The sequence below is a fragment of the Triturus cristatus genome, chromosome 6 (genome assembly GCF_964204655.1).
Source record: "Triturus cristatus chromosome 6, aTriCri1.1, whole genome shotgun sequence".
NCBI classification, from domain to species: Eukaryota; Metazoa; Chordata; class Amphibia; order Caudata; family Salamandridae; genus Triturus; species Triturus cristatus.
This window is the reverse complement of record NC_140589.1, coordinates 1,211,624,366-1,211,639,925: the sequence shown is the minus strand read 5'-3', so window position 1 is coordinate 1,211,639,925 and position 15,560 is coordinate 1,211,624,366. Positions and strand designations below refer to the sequence as shown.

The 15,560-nt window shown below is 50.8% G+C and overlaps 1 protein-coding gene across 2 annotated transcripts in view; it reads right to left on the bottom strand.

The window, feature by feature from the left end:
• The window catches only part of TMEM87B (transmembrane protein 87B), a 388,295-nt gene that overhangs the window by 62,940 nt on the left and 309,795 nt on the right, over positions 1–15,560 (bottom strand). For both annotated transcript variants that reach the window (XM_085612119.1, XM_085612120.1), the window contains one exon: positions 14,937–15,004. In XM_085612119.1, coding sequence (XP_085468245.1) covers positions 14,937–15,004 — 68 coding nt within the window. The remainder of the gene's footprint in view (positions 1–14,936; positions 15,005–15,560) is intronic.

The following is a 15,560-nucleotide window of genomic DNA, read 5'->3' as shown; positions in this document are numbered from 1 at the left end:
ACTCAGACTCATTTTTTTGGAGGTACTGATATTTTTTCTATGCACAAGGTGAGGAATATGTGGTTAGAAGTATAGGGGAGAGGATGTAGCCTTACTGCCAGAGCGGTCGACCTCGAAGCTGGGGAACCGGGTTAGAGTCTCTGCAGGGACGCTCAACTTCCTGGGATTCTGAATAAATGACTTAATCTCCCTGCGCCTAACAAAAATGAATGTGTCCATCTGTAACGAAACTGGTGCTCATGCAAAGCGCTCATATAACTGATATCTTCGGGTCGAGTTTGCACTATATAAAACAAAACAACACAAACAAAAAAAACATTGGTGTTTGCTGATGTGTTGCCATTGTGGATAAAAATGTTGTAACCTTCCCCCAACTGGTTGGGGGAGGTGTAGGTGGTCACTGTTTTAGAGGGTGGGAGTTTTGGTAATGGTTGCAAGGCCTCTACCTTTATTTATATATTTGTTTTATAGAAAGATCCCCATGTAGATTGACTCGGATAGGAGCCATGCTATTTATTGCCACTGCCGGAGTCAGTGGAGGAACCTCCTCTGGTTGCACCCCAGTATAGACCCCAATTAAAGGAACCACAGTATTTATATGTTTGCAGGGCCCTTCTTGCTTTAGCAGTTTGTGTCCTTTTTAAACTTCTCTAGCATTTCATCCACCTGATGCCAAAATAGAGTTTGTCCATCAAAAGGTAAATTGAGCAGGTGTTGTACATCCGGTATGAAACCGGAGACTCAGCCATGCATGGTGTCGGATGAGGATACTGGTAACTTGATGGGCGCTTGTGTCTGCAGAGTCTAAGGAACATTGTATAGTGGCATTAGATATAGCCCTGCCGTATTTTATCAATTATGCTGCATGTTGTTGATACTGATCAGAGAGGTGCTGCAGTAGTTCCTGTGTTTCATTCCATGTGGCCCGATGGTATCAGGAGAGTAGCCCCTCAGAATTTGCAATACAGATGTGTTTGGCTGCTTGTGCTGCAACATGTTTACCTGTGGCATCAAATTTCCTACTCTCCTAATTTTTTAAGAGGCACATACCCTGTGAATTTACTCTTTTCCTGGCTTTGTGTACCATCAATGACTCTGGTGTGACTTGGCCTTTAATGTAATCAGGGTCCAATAGGCATGCCTTCTATTTCTTTTCAGTACAAGTGGTGACGACCCTAGATTTAACTGGCTGCTTAAATATGTTGTGTGTGGACGATAATACACTTTAAGCATAGGGAGCGATTGAGCTATTGTTTGTGGAATATTAAGTGTTTCAACCAGGAAATTATCTACTTGTTGGATGGTGTGTAGGGTTACTTTGTGGTGTGCAGCAGCATTACTGATAATGTCATGATAGGATGATGTATCATCAGGTGGTGGCGGTGTTGATGGGTAGATACTAAGATAAGCATCATCCAGTGGATCAGTATCAATATCCAGTGGATCAGGGGCAGTATTGAGATCTCCCTGTGAGAATGTGAAAATAAGGGATATTGTATTCTTCAGGTTGATTATCACCAGTATGTGACTGATTTGGTGAAAAAGTGGTTGCTAAGAAGGCAAGTATTCTGGAGAGGGTGCTTGCACTGGCCTTGAAGTTACAGTAGGTGAAGATGGCAAAGGAGGGGAAGGAATTGGAGGAGGAAAAGGAGGGCAACAAATGGGACTTGTCCCTCTGTCCCGCCATTTTTTATTTAGTGGATGAGTTGGTTGAGGCCCAGCAAGGTCTTCCTCAAAAGAGTTTGTCCTTTTTTAAGTGGAAGGGAAACAGGTGGTGGTGGTGGCTTGGCACCTAGTTTCCCCGTGTCTGGGTGTACAAAGAGTATTTTGTTCTTTGTCTAGTTTGTCTGTCAAGTGCTCAAGAATGGGATGCAATTATTTTTGCTGTGACTCTGTGCTACTTTTAGTGTTTTTCAACACTGAATATGTGGAAGACGTCGAAGAGCCTCTTTTACTGGTTGCAGTCTTTTGTGTTTGTGGTTTCAATGACGCCAGATTATGCACCCGTTTTAAGGCCGAAGGCTTTGAAGATAGACCATCTTTCAGCTTCAAGGCTTCTTTCAGATCATATGTACGTTGCTTTGGCTCCGAGACCTTGCTTGACTTCAGTTGCTCTGATGTGGTTTGTTTCGGTGCCGGCACCGAAACAAACTTTAATGTTTTATATTTTTTGACGGTAGCTGAAGGTTTTCCAGGCAGAGAGGATTTGTATGTATGCACCTGTTGATGGGGACCTTCATGTCCCAAAGGCAGTGGGGCTCCGAATGCCTGGGTGGTTTGGGTCGTTTTCGCCGAGGTACTCTGGTGCCCCTGTATGGAATCTGTGTCTGAGTCGGAGCTATCCCCACTGCTAACCAGCAGCATCTGCACGTCTGAAGGCACAGTCTGTGGCTCTTGACTATATCCGGTGCATCTTCTATGGATCGCTGCATTGTTATGTGGGCCAAACGATGCTCCATCCACTGCAGAAGTATTTTCTTCGACTGGAACGCTCAACACCCCTCACATGATGTCTCTCCGTGCGCAGGTGACAAACACAGATAGCACACTTCATGTTAATGTTGCCGAGAGTACTTGGCGTGCCAATTAGGGCAAAAGCTGAAGGGCATGTTTTCCATCCCTCATTGATGTAGTCCTGTAGAATGGAGACAAAGAAGTTGTGGAACATCACGCCTGAGCCCGGGCGGGCGCCGTGAAGTGATCGATAACACCCACTGCTGTCGTTCGGATAAGAAATGCATTGGACTGAAGATAAAAATCTGAGCGCCTGCAAAATGAGAAATGAAGCTTCGGTCCCTGAGCTGCTATATCGGAGTCCAAACCTGGTGGCGGAAAAAAACAATCTAACAAAGAAGCTGAGCAACATACGCAATACACACCGGAGGAGAAGTCACTATACCCGTGACTCGAAGACTTCTTTCAAGAAAATCAACTTGTAATCGCCCTAGCCCAACCCTAGATGGCAGGATAATACTGAGCATACATATCTACAGCCAACACATCCCATGAAAAGTTGTTTCCATGGCTAGACTGGAAACCAAAATCAGCACCGAAAAAATATATCCAACCCAACCCCAAAATGCAGGAAGCTGTAGCTGGTATGTGAACTACCAAGAAAATGTCAGAGTGGCAGAATGGACAAACAAGCCCCGGCAATCTCTCGCTCTAGTATTTTTCTATCGCACAAGTTACTTACCTTCGGTAACAATGTATCTGTAAGAAACATTAGTTATAGATTCCTCACTTTAGAATTACCCCCAGGCGTTAGACTGGATCCGGAAAGATTTTTCGTCAGCAGTACCTCTGCGCGTCAGAAGGTGGTGTCGGTCGGCTCCGCGTTCGTCGTCGTGGTCGCCGGGATGACGTCGTGGCAGCTACTTAGACGCCGCCCTCGTGTGCTGACGTCAGTTCTGTACACGACTTTCCATGCCAGAAACGCAGACCCATGCAAGACACTGACCACTGGTGCACAAAACTAGGGCCCTGAAAGGATATCCTTAACCCTAGAAATCAGTTCGCAGAACGGGGAGGATGGGTGGGGCGGTCAGGAATCTATAACTAACTAATGTTTCTTACAGATATATCGTTACCGAATGTAAGTAACTTGTGTATCTGAAAGAAACACGTTAGTTATAGATTCCTTACCTTAGAATAGATACCCCAGCAATACCAACCCGGTGGTGGGTCTGCGAACCAAGATCACACCAGAAAGTCCATGAGAACAGAACGGCCAAAGAAGCCGTCTCTCTGGACTTGGCTGGCCAGGCAGTAGTGTTTGGTGAACATGTGCAGTGATGCCCACGTGGGCACATTACAGATGTCATTTAGACACACTCCTCTTCCCAAGGCAGTAGTAGCTGCCATCGCCCTGTTGGAGTGAGCGCACAGCCCCACTGGAGGCTCCTTTTTAGCTAGAGAGTGACCAGACTTAATACACAACACAACTCATCGAGAAATGGTGCGTTTGTGTACGGCCCGACCCTTCTTCGCACCCACGTAGCCAACAAACAGTTGATCATCCACCCGTAACTGTTTCGTGCAATCCAGATCAAAGGATAGCGCACGTTTTGGGTCCAGAGGGTGGAGCCTCTCTTCTTCCTTCGAAGGATGCGGAGGCAGATAGAAGGTGGGCAAAGTAATGGTCTGCCCGATGTGGAAGGCAGTGACTACCTTAGGAAGAAAGGATGGACGGGTCCTGAGAATCACCTTGTCCGGATGGACAGACAGGAAAGGAGGTTTTGAGGAAAGAGCCTGGAGCTCACTCACCCTTCTAGCAGAAGTGATGGCTACCAGGAAAGCAGTCTTAAGAGTTAGAAGACGTAAAGGACAATTATGAAGCGACGCAAAGGGAGCGCACATCAAATAAGTCAGCACAAGATTCAAGTCCCACTGAGGCATAACAAATGGAATTGGAGGGAAAAGATGCATTAAGCCTATGAAGGAACAGTTAACTACCGGGAACGTGAAAAGAGAAGGCTGATCTGGCAGCCGAAGGAAAGCAGAGATGGCAGAAAGGTAGCCCTTGTTAGTGCCCAGAGCCGAGCCCTGCTGGGCTAAAGAGAGTAGGAACAAGAGTACTTCAGAAAGAGAGGCAGAAAGGGGATCCACAGCCTTTGCTGTGCACCATGCCACAAATTTGTTCCACCTGCAGGCGTATACCGTCTTTGTGGAGGGACGCCTGGCTGCCAAGATTACATCACAAACTTCAGGAGGTAGGTCGAAAGACGTCAACTGCCGCCGCTCAATCTCCACACAAGGAGGTGGAGACTGGACAGGTTCGGGTGGAGGACCGTCCCCTGCTGCTGCGACAGAAGATCCTCCCGAAGAGACAGCCGGATTGGAGGATCGATGGCCACGTTGAGCAGCTCGGGATACCAAAACTCTTCGTGCCCAATCTGGAGCCATCAGAATGACCTGGGCCCAGTCGCGCCTGATGTTCTTCAGCACTCTGGGCAGAAGTGGTATAGGTGGAAAGGCGTACAACAGACCGCAGCACCACTCGCGATGAAAAGCATCGCCGAGTGAGTGCCGCCTTGGAAATTCCAATGCGCATAACTATTGACATTGCGCGTTCTCTTCGGTGGCGAATAGATCTAACCAAGGCTGTCCCCACTGTTGAAAGAGCTTGCACCACCTCTGAGTGAAGACGCCATTCGTGATCCATCATGCACCTGCGGCTGAGTTCGTCCGCCCTGGCGTTCAGAGAACCTGCAAGGTGTTGAACCACCAAGGAAATGCCTTGACGTTCCAGCCATGGGGCCTTCCTGACATCGGGTCCACGACCCCACCCTGCCCTGTTTGTTGCAATACCACATGGCGGTGGTGTTGTCCGTGAACACCTGCACTACTCTTCCCCAGACAGAGGGAAGGAATGCCTTCAGTGCAAGACGAATCGTCCGAGCTCCAGAAAGTTGATGTAGAGCCCGGACTCCGCTGGAGACCAGAGGCCTCTGATCTCCGCCTCTCTCATGTGGCCATCCCAACCCAGAAGGGAGGCATCCGTCACCACTGTGAATTCTGGTTGGGGAAGGAGAGGGACCTGCCACTGACCCAATCCTGGTTTGTGAGCCACCACTGCAGTTGTTGAGCAGTGCCCTCCGAGATCTGGATGTAATCGGACAGATTCCCCTGATGCTGCCCCCTTTCGAACTTCAGGACCCACTGCAGAGCTCACACATGCCACCTGGCATGACAGCTGCGACTTCGGGACATTGATGGAGAACCACAGCAACTGCAGGAGGTCGACCGGGTTCTGGAGGTGGGAGACGACTGCCTGGGGCGATCCCGCCTTCAACAACTAGTCGTTGAGATAGGGGAAAGACTGAGACCCCTTATATGCGCAGATGAGCTGCGATCACCGCCATCACCTTCGTGAACACCCGAGGGGCACTGGTAAGGCTAAAGGGGAGCACAGTAAACTGGAAATGCTCGTGGCCTACCGTGAACCGTAGGTAACGCCGGTGGGCCGGCAGGACGGGGGTGTGGATATAAGAGTCCTGCAAGTCCAGCGCTACCATCCAGTCTTGCGGGTCGAGGGCAGACAAGACCTGAGCAAGCATCAACATTTTGAACTTCTCCTTCCGGAGGAAGCGATTGACGTCCCTGAGGTCCAAGATAGGATGCAGGCCCTTGTTCTTCTTGGGAACCAAAAAGTAGTGGGAGTAACCACCACGACCTACTTCTGGGACAGGAGCGCGCTCGATAGCAGCCTTGGCCAAGAGGGCCATAACTACCTGCTGAAGGGCCAGATGATCGTCTTACATGCGGTGGTATTGCGGTGGCATGGCTGGAGGGGTAGTCTCGAAGAGGAGGGAGTAGCCCCTTCGGACTATTTGCAAAACCCACCTGTCCGAAGTGATGGTGCACCAGTGGGGGGAGGTGATGGCGAATCCCACCGCCAACTGACGTTTGATGGGCCTGAAAGAACGGACTAGGAGAGTTTGGGGGCTGCTGCAGAGGAGGGGTTGGTGGACTGGCCCGCCCGCTGGCCCCCTGAACCATGACGTTGGTTCCCACAAAGGTTGGGTAACTTGCTGCGGCCTGTGGCCCTGGGTGGGACGTAGCGGGGCACCCCTTCCGTAACCACGAAAGGGGAGAAAAGCAGACTGCGCCGGAGAGGCCCAAGGACTTGGCCGTAGCCCGTGAGTCCCTGAAGCACTCTAGGGCGTCTGCTTTGTCACCGAAGAGGCAACGGCCATCAAAGGGCATGTCCGCAAGGTCTTCTAGACATCCCCTGAAAAAGCCACTGGACCTCATCCAGGCGTAGCATCCGAGTGCTACTGACGTTGAAGTGGTCCTGCCCAGAGAGTCGGCGGTGTCCAGTCCACAGCGAATTGTAAACTTAGCTGTGTCTCTCCCTCCGGCGACAGCCTAGGAGAGCACTGCCCGGGCCTCCTTCGGACACTGAGGCAGCACTTGTGCCACCGTAGAGTGCAAATAACGGCCCAAGAGACATACCGTGTTTACGGACCGGAGTCCTAAGCTGGTGGAAGAGAAAGATTTCTTGCCAAAATGGTCCAGCTTCTTGGATTCCCTTTCTGGTGGAGAGGTAGGGAAGGCGCTTTTGGAGATTGAGGCTTGGACCACCAAGCTCTCCGGGGTGGGGTGTTGGGAGAGGAAAGTGTGGTCGCCCGGAGCCAGGCGGTCGCGTCGGTCCATCATCATGTTCACGGAAGCCCCCCCGTGTTGGTCCTGGACCAGGTGCCCAAAAGGATGTCAGTGAGGGTCTCATTGAACGGAAGCAGGGGCTCCGAAGAGCTCACCGCCGGTTGAAGCACCTCAGTCAGGAGGTTAGTCCTGACAGCCACTGTAGAAAGCTCGAGGTTGAGAGCCTCAGCCGCCCTACGTAACACCACAGCGTATGACGCTCCCTCCTCCATAGCCACGGTAGGAGGAGACAACATGCCAAGGTCGGGTGAAGTGTCAAGACCACTGGCATCCCCCAGTTCCTCTCTCCAGTCCTGATCTTGCTCAAGCTGGTCAGCTAAAGGGTCCCCTGACCCCTCCCAGTCCTCCTTATCCTCCTCAGGGTGCCACTGTGGTTGAAAAGAGGCCCCAAAAGTGAACAGGGGCACGAAAACCCCACCCGGCGGCGGATCTGGCGTCGGTCGACGCCAGTCCAGCTCCGGGTCCATGTCGGGAAGGAGGCTGAGGTGACGCCGGCCGGAGGGCCAACCGCCGTCTGGCACGATAGTGATGCCGTTGGAAGCGGCCCCGGATGAGGTGTAATTAGGTCAACTGGCGCCGATCTGGATCAAGGCCTGGATCCAAGGGGGGCCGGGGGGGGTCGTACCGCCCAAAGATGGCGTGCATCACTTCGTAGAACGTATCGGAGTCGACCCTTCAGGCTCCACGCGCGGGAGTGGCACAACCCGTGCGCCTCGTCGGATCGGCCGATTGATGAGGGGAAGTCGAAGTGCTACGATGCTTCTTCGACTTCTTATGCTTCGACTTACCCAACCCGAGTGCAAAGACTTGGATGACTTCGAGCCGGAATGACGATGGCTCCGCGACTAGTCCCTCGACCTCCCTCTGGAGCAGGACCTTAATCGCGCGAAGATGACTGCCGGTGTTAGAGCAGCTTTCTGGACCGCTCACGCAAAGCCTTAGGCGTCAACAACTGGCAGTCGGAGCATTACTTCATGGTCGTGCTCCAGGCAGAAAAGACACACGCGGTGCGGATCCGTCAACGACATCATGCAATGGCAGGATGCTCAGGTCTTAAAACCGGGCACCCTCGTGCACCTTACGGAGTTAAAGACTCGAAAAGACGTCAGCCAAAGTCGAGAAAAAGGTAGTCAAAAAAAGACTGAGGTACCGCTCTTCCCGGATCTGCGCTGGCTGGCGCGGAAAAAGAAAGAACGGATGTCAGCGCGCGAGGGCGGCGTCTAAGTAGCTGCCACAACGTCATCCTGGCGACCACGAAGCCGACGACTAACGTGGAGCCAACCGACTCCACCTTCCGACGCGCAGAGGTACTGCTGACGAAAAATCTTTCTGGATCCAGTCCGACGCCTGGGGGTAATTCTGAGGTAAGGAATATATAACTAACTTGTTTCTTTCGAAGAGACGGCACGCTGGATCAGGACTGATGGTCTCATAATGGGCCTCACTCTGGACGAAAATGATGCCACTTCTAATTCTGCGTCAGTTTTTTGTAAGTTCCCCTCCTATGGAGATTGTGTTGGGTCTCTTGGGGGTTCTCCCTCCTCCTCTAGGGGGCTTAGTTAGTCTAACTACACATGGGGCGACAGGCACACTGCACGTTGGGGGGGCTGTTTGGGCTCGTGCAGGGAGGGGGGGAGTTCTGTTGGGGTGGGTGGGTAGGGATGGGGTGTTGTTCGTTTTTACCACAAGGCAAACTTATTATTGTGTTGGTTTTAAAGTGCTCTCCGGGGTACGAATGAGGGCTTTTGTATATGATGGGGGGTAGGGAACTAACGTTGTTATCCTGGAATGTGAACGGACTGGGGGACAGGATCAAACGGGGTGTGGTCCTGCAATTTTTGAAGCGAATCTCGCCTGATGTAGTCTTTCTGCAGGAGACACACCTCATTGGTAACTCCTTCTGTGCCATGAATCGGCGTGGCTATCGCCTAGTGGCTCACTCGGGCTTTACGTCCGGCTCACGGGGTGTGGGCACCATGGTGAAGAACTCGCTCCCGTTGGAGATTGATGAGGTGCTCCACGATGATAGGGGACGCTATACGGTCTTGGTGGGAAGACTGGAGGGCAAAGTGGTTGTCTTTGTGTCAATATACATCCCACCGGGGCTGCAGTCGACCACCTTTGCGGACCTTGGGCGCCTTCTCCTTGGCCTTCCGGGGGGGCTTTTGGTTGTGGGGGGGGGATTTCAATGCGGTGGTATCTGGATCTTTGGATCGTCACCCCCCTAGGGACCTCCCCCGGGCACAGGCGTGGCTCCCCGGCCTCTTAGATACATTTGGATTAGTGGACTGCTGGCGTTTAAAACACCCCGCGCAGCTACAGTATACTTTCCACTCGGGAGCCCATGGCAGTCTCTCACGACTAGACTATGTCCTTGTCCCGGCGGCCTATGTTGGGAGGGTGGGAGAGGTACGCCATTTGCCACGGGGTATTTCGGACCACTCCCCGCTCCTACTGCACTTTGATGTCTTTCCGAGGGGTGAGGGTAGGGTGGTCCCAATCAATCCTTGGTACCTGCGCGACCCCTCCATTCGCGCTGCATTGATTAAATCCCTTCAGCGATATTTTGATGAGAATGTGGGGTCTGTGCCTTCGGCCATACCGCTATGGGAGGTCTTCAAGACAGTACTCCGAGGAGAGGCCCTATCCCTCATTTCCCATGCCCGGAGGCGCGAGCGGGAGGAGGTGACCCGGATGGAGGCTGAAATAGCCGAGTTGGAGGGGAATTTAGAAGGTGGGGTGACGGATGCTGCATTACATGTCCTCCAACTCAAGCAGGCGGCCTACAGGGCCCTCGTCACGGAGGCGGCCAGGGGCCTCAGTAGAGAGCAACAGGGGCGTTTGTATGATGTGGGTGATAAGGCTGGTAAGCTTATAGCGTGGTTGGACAAGAAAGAGAGAGCGAATCGTGTGGTCCCGCTGATTGAGAAAACGGATGGTGTGTGTGTGACTGAGCCAGAAGAAATTGTCTCCTGCTTTGCGGATTATTTCCATGGGGTGTATTCCCCGGTGTCTCCCTGCTCGGAAGAGGATTCCCTCGCCCTGCTCAGTGATATTGCGCTGCCCTCCCTTTCTGGGGAGGACAGGGTGTCGTTGGACGCCGCTCCCACCTCCGACGAGATCGCCCTCGCCATACGCTCGGTCGCTTCCGGCAAGGCCATGGGTCCGAATGGTCTCCCTATCGAGTTGTATAAGTTACGACCGGATACGCTGGCACCCCACCTCCGGGCTATGTTCCTGGCGGCACACTCGGTGGGCTCCCTCCCGCCGGACCAGCGTCTGGCTACAATCGTGGTCATCCACAAGGAGGGGAGACCTCGGAACCGGGTTACATCCTATCGGCCCATTTCGCTGCTGAATGCGGAGCCCAAGATTCTCGCTAAGGTACTGGCCAATCGGCTGGTCGGCGTGGTGGGCGATCTGGTTCATCAGGACCAGTCTGGCTTTATTCCTCATCGCAACACGGCCCTTAATTTGCGGCGTTTGCACGGTGTGCTCGCACGTGCCCCGTTTATACGGGAGCCGGCCATTTTGGCGTCCTTAGACGCCACCATGGCGTTTGACACGCTTGAATGGCCATATATCTGGGCGATGCTTGCGAAGTTTGGATTTGGCCCAGGGTTCATCAGTTGGGTCAAATTGCTATATTCGGGCCCATTGGCGCAGGTGGTGGTGAACGGAAGAGTATCGGCTCCGTTTGAGCTGGGCCGAGGCACTCGACAGGGCTGCCCCTTATCGCCGCTCCTTTTTGCACTTGCCCTGGAGCCCCTGGCGGAGTGGCTGCGGTGGGAGCCTTCCATCCGTGGTCTCCGCTGGACCCCCGAGTATGAGGACCGCGTATCCTTATACGCTGATGACATCCTCTTGTACCTAGCTTCCCCACGTAAATCACTCATAGTACTAGTTGATGTTCTGCATTCATTCGGTCGTAACTCCGGTCTGGTCATCAACTGGGCTAAATCGTGTGTGTATGTTCTCTCTGGGGAGGCTCCTATCCTCCCGCGGGGCTGTCCGATCCAGGTCGCCCCGCAGGGATTTAGGTACCTGGGTGTCTTCATTACTCTGGACCCGGAGGCTCGGTATGATCTGAACTTGCTTCCCCCCCTCCAGCGTCTGAAAGAGGATGTCGCGCGCTGGCGGCGTTTGCCGCTTTCGCCGCTCGGCCGGGCGGCATTGTTTAAAATGATGTCGTTGCCGCGTTTTCTATACGCGTTACAGAACACGATGGACCTTGTCCCAGCGCGCTACTTCCGAGAAGTGGAGAGTTTGCAGCGCCGCCTGTTCTGGTACGGGAGGCCACGTATTGCCCTGGCTAAGCTGACGCTCCCCTGGTATGATGGGGGGATTGCCCTCCCGGATATTAAACGGTATTATTGGGCCTCCCAGCTAGCCGCAATTAATCAGGGCCTATATGGGCCAGCCTTAAACCCTGCGTTTGAAATGGATAGGATGCTACTTCCAGGTGGTGACTATAATCGAGCGCTCTATTCTAGCGCGCCCGACGCTCGCCTGACGGGCCCCACGCGTGTCATGGTGCAAGTGTGGCACGCGGCTAATACTGCAATGGGGTGGAAGGACCGTTTGACCCGGGCGTCACCACTATACGCATCTGAGCGGTTGGGCTCCTTGTGGACCTCGAAGGGCTTTGAGAAGTGGGATTTAATAGGCATCAGCAGAGTGGGGGATCTCTGGACGAGGGGAGGATTTAAAACGTTCGAGATGCTGCAGACGGAATTTCAGTTGCAGGGCAGCGAGTACTTTCGGTACTTGCAGGTCCGGCATGCGCTGGGCTCCGTCTTTCCGGACGTTGCCTCCATCCCGGAGTGCTCCCCCCTGGAGGATAGAGTGCTGGACGGACACGTCCCTGACAGCACGATCTCACTGATCTATAAAAAACTAATCAACGATCGCTCAGACTTGCTGACTGTCCTTCGTGGGGCCTGGGTGGCCGATGGGCTGGAGCTGGACGACGAGGACTGGATCTCCGCGGTGGCCTCCCCGAAAGAGGTGGCCATACCGGCTCGCCTTAGTTTCGTCCAGCTCAAGATACTCCACAGGGTCTATATGACGGGGCCAAAGCTCCTGCGTATGGGCTATGCTGAGGACGGTTTGTGTAAGCGTGGGTGTGGTGCGCTGGGGACCTTTCTGCATATCCTTTGGGAGTGCCCGCAAGTGGAGGGGTTCTGGCGAGGTGTGCATGAGGTGCTGCGAGTGGTCACGCATGTGGCGCTGTTGCCCGAAGCGAGGAGATGCCTGTTGAATGTGTGGGAGCCTACCGACTACTCGGTGCCGCAGACGTGGTGGGTGACTCTGGGATATATGGTGGCCAAGCGTGATATTGCCCAGCTGTGGGGATCCCAGAGCCCCCCGACAGTCTCGGCCTGGAAGGAGCATATGGACTGGTGCATGTTTCGGGAAAAGGTGGTGTATGTGGCGAGAGGTAAGCCTGCGACATGGGTGAAAGTGTGGGGCCCCTGGAACGCCTACCGCGGGGGAATCTGTGCTCCACCCCTACTGCCTGATACATCGCCGGCCCCGTCCCCTTTGCCAACTCATCCCCCCGGTACCTGGGCATCGGGTGCCCCCAATCCTAGTTCTGATCTCTCCCCCCCCTCTTGAGATTCCTATGGATGGCTAGATTCCCCCCTCTAGGGGAGCACGTGTTGCTATTTCGATTGAGGATTGCCTTGTGGGTTTGTTTGTGTTTGCTGTGCTTTAAATTTAAAATGGAACCGTATGATGGGGTCTGCATAATGTGGCACGCAACGATGTTATCTCCTGTAAATGCTCGGCAGCGGCACCATGTGTTTTACAAATGTATACCGTATGCTCCTTTTATTGCTAGCGGCCGGCCGGAAGGTTGTAGGCCCATACTTGTACAATTTTTTGAGTCCTGTAATAAACGGTTTCAAAAAAAAAAAAAAAAAAAGTGAGTGAGTAAATAATTGTTATAGTTACCTTGCTTTCTTTTTCATAACACGCCATGCACTGATAAGGAATGTAGTAGGGGATTTACATATTTCAATAATGGCATCTGCCGATTATGTGTTGATTTGCTGTTAAAATTATTTTCTTGACGATCTGTTTTCTTACAGAGTGTGACGCCTTCACATATACAACCACACTCGGTTGCTTCTTTTGGTAATAAGTTGCTTTTCGTCGTATTGCTGTCATAAACCTGAATGCATTCACTAATACTATTCTGTGTTTACACAATTGACAGTGTCTTGTGTCTTTCATTAAAAACTATAGCCTTGTTTTATCCTCAGTTAGGAATCACGTATGAGAAACTAGTACTCGGTCTTGTGAGCCAGAAATGCTCTCTTAAATGCCTAATGTGCACTTCTTCCAATAACTCATTTCACATGATGGGAACCCTCCAACCTCAAAATTAGATATTTTACATACCCCCTACTCTTGAGCCTATACTATTCCATATCACCCTCAATCTTCTCGTGCTCCTGACAGAATTTAGCTGCTATTTGGAATGCCTAGCTCTGGTCCTTATGAGAGTTCAGTGTAAACGTCTTATATCAATAATAACCCATACAAGGGCAAGAGTGATGCACAGGTTTAAGACTTACATCCTTATTCATCCCTTTTGTACATTCGATATGTAAAATCATTCTGACACTTGAAAAGTATTCCACAAGTGCTCAATACCCAGCACCCATCACCTCCAACATCCTGGACTTTTCTAGTTAACTCGAAGAGGGATTTGGTGACTAACAAAAGTGCAGATTGGTGGGCAACCCTCAGTGCTCAATTTGAGCCGGTGGTTTTCCGGTGCTCGACACTGGCACTTAATTGTGAACACCGGCACTTGTTACAATCCACCACATGTAGGCGCTGTCTGTCTGATTTATAATAAGCACAACAGTTGTTGAATAATTTAATATACATTAAAAATGATTACTACCTACCACCCAAGCCATTCGTATAGTTTTGGGTGGCCTGGAATAGTCTGAATTGTCACACTTGCAGGAGTGTGATGATTATTAATTGTGTTGTTATGGTCATTGGCAGCGCTGGCAGGGGCAATGGCTGGTGCAATGCAAGCTGCAATGGCTTCCTGGCGCAGGCCCTGGCACTTATGTTTTTTTTAAAAACAAATTAGGCAATGGAGACTCTCATATGTCCAAGAAAAGTAGCAAATTAAGCCAGGTTGAGACCAATTCAACTAAAATACAAGCACCAAATATTTCCACTAGAACAGGACTGCTCGGTAGCAGCAAGTGGACGAAAATTAAATAGAAAGATTTTAGGACTGTAGTCATTTAATTCAAACAGATTAAATTCAGATCATTTTTACCTTCAAACCTTTTTTGGATCTGCGAGCGGACAACAGCCAACTCCGATAGCAGAAATATGAATACGTCGATTCTCTCGCCATTGCACTTTTATATTGTATGTAACATTTGTACAGTATGCTACACCCATTAGTGGCGTACAGAAGCAAACAGATCCCATGTTTCTGACAAGTTATTTGTATCAACTCTATACAAAAATGAAGTATTCATGTGATCAGCATCATGCTGGAGAGTGGAGGTAGTCCTTACTTTTACTACCAGAGTTGAAGTCCACAAAGGGGATAGTAAAAAAAACAGGTACATAAAGGCGAGGGAAGGTACACAGGCCTCAGACGTCACAGAGATCCAAATACAAAAGTCTAAAAACACAAAAGGTTTGGGGTTTTGGTTCATGTGTTAAACAGTGTGAGCAGAGCAAAGAAGTCATCAGCTCAAAAACGCACAATGCACAGTACTTACCGCATTGTTAGAGGAGTGTCTCGTGCCATTGGACTCTGCTTTTGATGATCTTAACTTTATTCCTTCAGCTGTAAAGAAAAAGCACATTTAAAAAACACATTCTGCTCTCCCAGTAGTGCAATCAAAGATATTTTTATAAAGCGTTATCAGACTTAATTGATTATTACATTTTGAAATTACAATACAATCTAAAACTACTTTGTTCCATTTAATGGCAATGAACAAAGAGTAACATTAGAAATACATATTTAATGATACTGAAACTCAAGACCAACAATACAAGAAACTGATAATTTCAATTGAAAGATAATAGTAACTATCCGCACAATCATTCTTCTCCCTTATACTTGCACAGCTTAGATTTTAACAGAAGTGGCTGGAGTTCAACTGACCACTCGCATTTTCCAGCATGCACAGTACTTGGTTTGGGTATTACTGCATGTGTCTTACTATTATCTAGCTGTCCTAGTGATTTGTAATATAGTAGGTCTCTAAGGAGTTTCTGAAGGATGTCGGAGTCTATCTAATGCAGAAAGAGCAAGTTTCAACAGATGAAATATTGGTATGAAAACATTCTCCTACCTTTAGGGAGCAACTTGTCCTTGAGATGAAAATGGACACTAC